Source organism: Bicyclus anynana, chromosome 23, assembly GCF_947172395.1.
Source record: "Bicyclus anynana chromosome 23, ilBicAnyn1.1, whole genome shotgun sequence".
Lineage (NCBI taxonomy): Eukaryota > Metazoa > Arthropoda > Insecta > Lepidoptera > Nymphalidae > Bicyclus > Bicyclus anynana.
This window is the reverse complement of record NC_069105.1, coordinates 6,392,853-6,400,202: the sequence shown is the minus strand read 5'-3', so window position 1 is coordinate 6,400,202 and position 7,350 is coordinate 6,392,853. Positions and strand designations below refer to the sequence as shown.

At 39.5% G+C, this 7,350-nt stretch overlaps 1 protein-coding gene across 2 annotated transcripts; it reads left to right on the top strand.

Moving 5' to 3' along the window:
• Positions 1–1,221: 1,221 nt before the first annotated feature.
• Positions 1,222–2,522, top strand: LOC128199418 (uncharacterized). 2 transcript variants are annotated; one of them, XM_052888781.1, is made up of 2 exons: positions 1,222–1,693; positions 2,237–2,522. In XM_052888781.1, the coding sequence occupies exons 1-2, from the start codon at positions 1,321–1,323 to the stop codon at positions 2,425–2,427; spliced, it is 564 nt and encodes a 187-aa protein (XP_052744741.1). In that variant the 5' UTR covers positions 1,222–1,320; the 3' UTR covers positions 2,428–2,522. The 2 variants fall into 2 exon arrangements, with proteins under 2 accessions (XP_052744741.1, XP_052744742.1); XM_052888782.1 differs by having other exon boundaries at positions 1,222–1,767.
• Positions 2,523–7,350: the final 4,828 nt, after the last annotated feature.

Here is a 7,350-nt window from a genome sequence, read left to right as displayed (position 1 = left end):
GGCCAGATTCACACGGATTATTACGCTCGTTATTTTACAGTATACGTTTTTTGAATAATTCTATGAACAACGTATTTGCCACTATTTATTCATTATAATATTTATAATGAATAAATAGTGTGAATATATATTACAGTATATGTCTATACTGTAAATTACCGGCTAGGTGTGAGTCGGAATCGCGCACGAAGTGTTCCGCACTATCTATTTAATTATAATATAAAAGTGAAAGATCACTCACTCGATCCCATCACTCATCACGAAATATCGAATACCACGTACAAAGGTGAAATTTGACAGGAAGGTAGTTTATAGTTAGTAAACGTTCGCTAAGAAATTAAGACAGGATCGGATAAAAGACGTCTAAATGCGGACTGAGTCCTTTTTTTTTATTCTCTCCAAGTTAGCCCTTGACTACAATCTCACCTGATGGTACGTGCTGATGCAACCTAAAATAGAAGCGGGCTAACTTGTTAGGACACAGAAACAGCCCTACACTCAGTGGTAAACAAAATAGAACACAACATGGAAAATAAATTATCAACACTAGGAGCCTTCATAGACATAGAAGGTGCTTTCGACAAAACCACGTTCAACAGTATAGAAAAGTCCCTTGAACGGCATAATGTACCTCTAACAATAAGAAAATGGATAAATTCCCTTTTATCACTCAGGGCGATACAGATAAACATAAATGGTAAAACTCAAGCCATTGCTGCCAGAGGATGCCCTCAAGGAGGAGTACTATCCCCACTCCTATGGAACCTGGTGGTAAATGAACTAATCAGTAAACTGAACAACAATGGCTTCCTCACAATAGGGTACGCTGACGACCTAACAATACTTATAGGAGGAAAACATGAAAACACCCTAAGTGGAATAATGCAAGATGCACTCAAACAGATAGAAAAATGGTGTACACTTAACGAACTATCTGTTAACCCCAGAAAAACAGAACTTATTCTGTTCACACATAAAAGAAAACCAAACTTTCCAAAAACACCGACTTTATTCAAAGTAACCCTAAAGCTAACCACAGAGGTAAAATACTTAGGGGTAACACTAGATCAACAGTTGAACTGGAAAAAACATATTGAAACGAAAATTCAGAAATCTACAATCATCCTATGTCAGTGCAAACGCATGATAGGCAAAACATGGGGACTAAAACCGCACATAATGAAGTGGCTATACCTTACAGTTGTAAGAAGCTCAATGACATATGCATCTATAGTCTGGTGGCCAAAAGTGATCCAAACGACAACTCAACAGGAACTTCAAAAATTCCAAAGACAAGCACTGCTATCCATAACGGGCAGTATGTGCACAACACCGACAGCTGCAATGGAGGTAATACTAGGAATTCCTCCATTACACCTCCATATAAAAGAGGAAGCAACGCTTACAGCTCTCAGACTAAAAACATGCGGACTGTGGAAACACACAAACACAGCCCACACCAACATCTTAAAAGAGGGAATACAAATAAACCCATGTATGGAGTGGATATGTGATAAAACACAAAAACAATTCGTGATGGACAAAACATACAAAATCAATACAGAAGAAGCTAGTAACTGCTACACAAACCCTGACACCCTAGATGTGTACACGGATGGGTCAAAGACAGACACAGGTACTGGAGCAGGAGTCTACTGCCAAGACCTCAATATACGGATTGCACAAGCGCTTGGTAAGCACAACTCAGTCTTCCAGGCAGAATGCGTCGGCATCACAACTGCGGCTGTTGCCGTGACCAACAGACAGGTAACAAATTTTAACATTAATATACTTAGCGATAGTCAGGCAGTACTAAAAGCACTGGCAAAACATTCGACCACGTCAAAACTACTGCTGGACTGTCACAAGGCCCTAACAAAACTTGCAACAAATAACACAGTCATCCTAAGATGGATAAAGGGACACAGCGGAATTTTAGGTAATGAAGCGGCTGACGAACTGGCGCGTCGCGCCACGACACTGAAGGTAGTAGGACCCGAACCAATAGTACCCATACCATTCAGTGAATACAAAACATGGTTGCACAAACAAACCATCAGAACCCACGCTGAACTATGGGGCAGTATAACCACATGTAGACATACAAAGGAGGCACTTCCAAGCCCCGACCCAAGGTTAACAAAGAAACTTATAAACCTTCCACGAGATAAGTTGAGAACAGTAGTTGGCCTCATAACTGGTCATTGCCCACTAAACAAACACCTTTCAATTCTAGGTATGACAGACAGTCCTCTGTGCAGAGCCTGCATGGAGGAGGACGAGACACCGCTACACGTTATGCTCAGTTGCAGAGGCGTAACGGAACAACGAGCAACCTACATTGGCTCCTCAGCGACACTCCATGAGGCTATCGGCGACCTGGGCGGCCTGCTAAGCTTCTGGAGCGAGCTCGGCTGGATGGAATAAATCCAGCGGGAACCTACACCGGAGGGACCCACGCACAACGGCCAATCAAATGGCTAAGTGCGGAAACGGCCCAGAATAAAGAAGAAGAAGAAGAAGAACTTGTTAGGAGTAGGATGAAATCCACACTCCTTTCGGTTTCTACACGACACCGCACCGGTACGCTAAATCGCTTGGCGGTACGTCTTTGTCGGTAGGGTGGTAACTAGCCATGGCCGAAGCCTCCCACCAGCCAGACCTGGACCAATTAAGAAAACCTCATTCGGCCCAGCCGGGGATCGAACCCAGGACCTCCGTCAAGTAAATCCACTGCGCATAACACTGCGCCACGGAGGCCGTCAAAAAGTCCGTTACTTATCTATAAAAACGGCAACAATCACGTTTGTTGTATGAGAGCTTATATAATTATTTTATTGTGTTTTAGTATTTTTTGTAATAGCGGAACTGTTCATGAACATGGTTCATGAGATACATCCTGACAGGCGGACGGACGGACAGCGGAGTCTTCGTAATAGTTCCGTTTTACTGTTTGGGTGCCGAACCCTAAAATACGTGCAAGACAATGCTGTGTGAATCTAGCCTTACGGCCCGCTGAGCAGATAGAATAGATTAGCATCAACCAGGCAGTCATTTGATCCCGTAAATCATAACTTCACGGCCAAATGAAGCGATTACCGTTTGGGATATTACATTTCATGATACTGCGGCTGTGTACTTCGATTAACTAGTTTTGATAGTTCAACTAACTTTGATAACAATCTAATTGCGATGATGAAGTTTCTGTAAATTATTGATATAAATACTTCTTTAAATTTGCTTCTACAGTGGCGTGGCAATCCAGAAACGAATGGAACAAAATCGTGGGATACAGTTAGCTGTTGCATCTTCATAACTATCATTTCCTTCATAAATTTATCATTAGATAATTAAAAAATCAATGGTACGCTAAGTTAATATTATAGTACAGGACATCCGATAAAACTGATTGTGTGATGGTCACGATGTGCATGACATCATGCAAATCAACACACAGTTATATATCGGATGTCCTGCCATAAGTGATGCAAGCACGTAAACTTAACGGATGGTGAGTGGCTAGCACAAGCCTTTCAACCCACAGTGTGGTGGGTATATGCCCCGTATCACCTCTGGTATGAGGCACGCTGGCCTATTCACTATTTTGGACTTCAATAACAACCTATTAAAATAAACATCAAATCAGTTGACAAAATGTCTTCCACCTACCTAAAAGATATCCACAAGTAGGCAACGGATGACATTTGTTACATAATGTAATCTCAATTTCGTTGTCAACTTTTGAAGCCTCAATAGCTCAACGGTAAGAGCGGTTGGACTCATCACCGAGGGGTGGTAGTTCGATCCTCACCCCGTTGGTCTATTGTCGTACCCACTCCTAGCACAGTATTTTCCGACTAGTTGGTGGGGAATGTGAATATTGGTCATATTATAAAAAATATGACAAATATTCTTTTTAATAAAAAATAAAAAAAAAATTTGCATATGTCAAAGATATTGAATTACCTGCTGACCTTATAGTGAGCCGTTAAAATAGGCTGAAAATGATCATTGGTAATGTCGGTGATCAGTATCAAAATTATTCGATTGCAATAACAACATTCGCAGCGTTGCATTTTGTGTGACGTATCATAGACGCGAACATTAATTGCAGAACTGACGAGCTTATATTGTTATGTAATACGCCGTCATAAATCAGCGAATTAGTACATTGAAATCTATACTAATACTATAGGCCCGCGACTTCGTCGGGAAAATTGATTTTCACAATTAATGCCACAGCAACTAACTAAGCAAATGGATTTTCTACTTCTTGTTGGACGTGAAACTTTATCATCATCATTATAAACCCATATTCGGCTCACTGTTGAGTGCGGGTCTACTCTCAGAATAAGATAGGTTAGGTTAGGTTACGTGTGTATAGTCCTTTTCATGAAAGAAGTCCCCCAGACGCGGCGCTAATGTCTTAATGGGGGGTCTTTGTCATCAGTGTAAGGCGCTCAATTTTAGTTCAGCTATTAGCCGCGGGACTTCTTTCATGAAAAGAAATCTAAGTAATTTAAAAAAATATATATTATCACCCTAAACTCGCCAACCTGCATTAGAGCAGCGTCGTGTGTTAACGCTCGATATCCCCTCCCTAAGGGGGGAAGCCTGGTTCTGTAGAGGGCCGTCAAAATAGGCTGATAATGAATAGTGAGAGCTGTGATAGCCCACTGTATAAGACATCTGCCTTCGATCCGGAGGTCGAAGATTCGAATCCGGTTAGGGTTAAACACCTTCACCTTTTCAGTTATACGCATTTAAAGAAATTAAAAATCACGTGTCTCAAACGGTGAGGATAAACATCGTTAGGAAACCTACATACGTGAGAATTTTCTTACCAGTATTTCTCCGCGTGTGTCAAGTCTGCCAATTGGTATTGGACTGGTGGACTATTAGCCTAACGCCTCTCATTTTGCGAGGAGACTCGTTCCCAACAGTGAGTGAAATATGGATGAATAAATGATGAATGAATGGTGATAAAAATGATTATTAAAGTAAAATAACTTGAATGATACTCCCAGAAACATCTGTGCGAAGATTTACTGCACAATACAGGGGTGCAGGTTTGATATATGAATTAATTAGCGAGCTATAAATTAAGTCGTGATTGCACATCCCTCGCAAGCTGCGCCTCGTCTTCTCACGGGGAGGGGGTAAGACATTGTTTGTATTAATTAAATTAAAACAATACTTATAATTTAGATCAGGGATTATAGCCATGTGACGTGGCACGTCGATTCTCTTTCTACAAATGCTAACGCTTCGAAAACTAACAATATGTATGGAAATGATAGATTGATGATCGTCAACTCGATCACGTGACCTGTCGATAATGAATGTTTTGATACCAAATTTATTTACTTTTCTCTGCTACATAGTACAAAATCGTAACTTCTAACCCATATAATATAAGCTAGCTGACGCCGCGCGGTTTCACCCGCGTGGTTCTCATTACCATAGGAATATGGGTATAATATATAGCTTACAGACTTACAGAGTACAGACCAACAACTCGACAGGTACCAAACAAAAAGGGCACCCGTTCCAAAAATATAAAAATGAGTATTACACTATTATTTCTCTGATAATAAACAGTACTATTTACGCACAATTCAATATACAATATTCAAGAAGAACTCTTGAAGCGCGATATAAAATAATTTATAAATCGCCATCGCCATCTCTCGGCACGTTAAGGATTCATTGGCTACATTTTATTGCATACTTTTATTTAATTTTATCTGCAGAATAAAATTAAGTCAAATTCAAAATTTATTTATTTCAATTACATTTAGTTTACACGCACTTTTGAATCGCCAGATTATGTTATTATTATACAGAATGTCCCTTAATAGCACGACATACTCTGCAGCGTGTTGCCGACACAAGGTTTACCAAAATAACTAAATGTTATTGTTAAAATAAATAAAAATAAAAATAGCTTTATTTCCTTACAATAAAAGACAATTTTTTTAAATGTTATAACTAAGTATAACAAGGTTATGCATTGATAGTGGGTTAGTTCATATTTATCTTATCATACTAATATTATAAACGCGAAACTTTGTAAGGATGTTTAGATGTATGTTTGGATGTATATTTGGATGGATGTTTGGTATGATGTTTGTTATATAAAGAGCCAAACGATTTATTTTTTCGTTCGTTTCGAAACGAGAAACGAATAAAGAGCCTTTCTTGTAATACAAAAATCCCTACCTTCAGTGCAATACAGTCGTATCATGCGCTCAAAAATTACTTAAGCGTTGATTTTATGCTTTATATTTTTTTTCTTGGCAGGAAATAAAGTGCCTAGCTCTAGTTCTGTCCTCTCATTCAGTGCTAAAAAGGTTAAGCTTGTTATAAATAGCCTAACAAAGGGAAAGAGTCCAGGACATGACGGTTCGGATGTGGAACATCTGTTGTTTGCTGGTCCTCACCTCTATCGTGTTCTCGCGATACTCTATACGTTTTGCATACAGCACTCTTATCTTCCTGCAGATCTAATGAATTTCATAGTTGTGCCAGTAATTAAAAATAAAACGGGGGATATTTCGGACAAATTAAATTATAGACCAATATCCTTGGCTGTATCAGGCAAGGTGTTTGATGGTTTGCTTGACCGCCAGCTTAGTGGATACTTGAAATTAAACGATGCACAGTTTGGATTTAGAAGTGGGTTGTCTACTGAAAGTTCTATAATGGCACTCAAGCAAACTGTCAGATACTATACGGACAGGAAAACTCGCATTTATGCAGCTTTTCTTGACCTTTCGAAAGCATTTGATCTAGTTTGTTATGAAAAATTGTGGACAAAATTAGAAGACCTAAATGTACCTGTAGAGTTAATAAATATATTGAGATTCTGGTACAGTTCACAAACAAATCGTTTCAAATGGGCTGGTGTCTATACAGACGCTTACCTGCTGGAATGTGGAGTTAGACAGGGTGGATTGACATCTCCTGCTCTGTTTAATGTCTACATTAATGAACTAATTGATGAACTCCGCAGTACTAGAATCGGATGCTCAATTGATGGTATATTAATCAATAATCTTAGCTACGCAGACGATATGGTTCTGTTGAGTCCATCAATTAATGCACTTAGGAAGCTGCTGAAGATATGTGAGTCATATGCTGCGTCACACGGACTCATATACAATATTAAAAAAGCGAACTTTTGGTATTTTAGAGTAAGAGATGCGCCTTAAATTATATTTCTCCAGTGACTTTTAACGGTATGGCGCTAAAAAGAGTCACAGAGTTCAAATACTTGGGGCACATTGTAACGGAGGAATTGTCTGATGTTAATGACATAGAAAGGGAGCGCAGGGCGCTGGCAGTCCG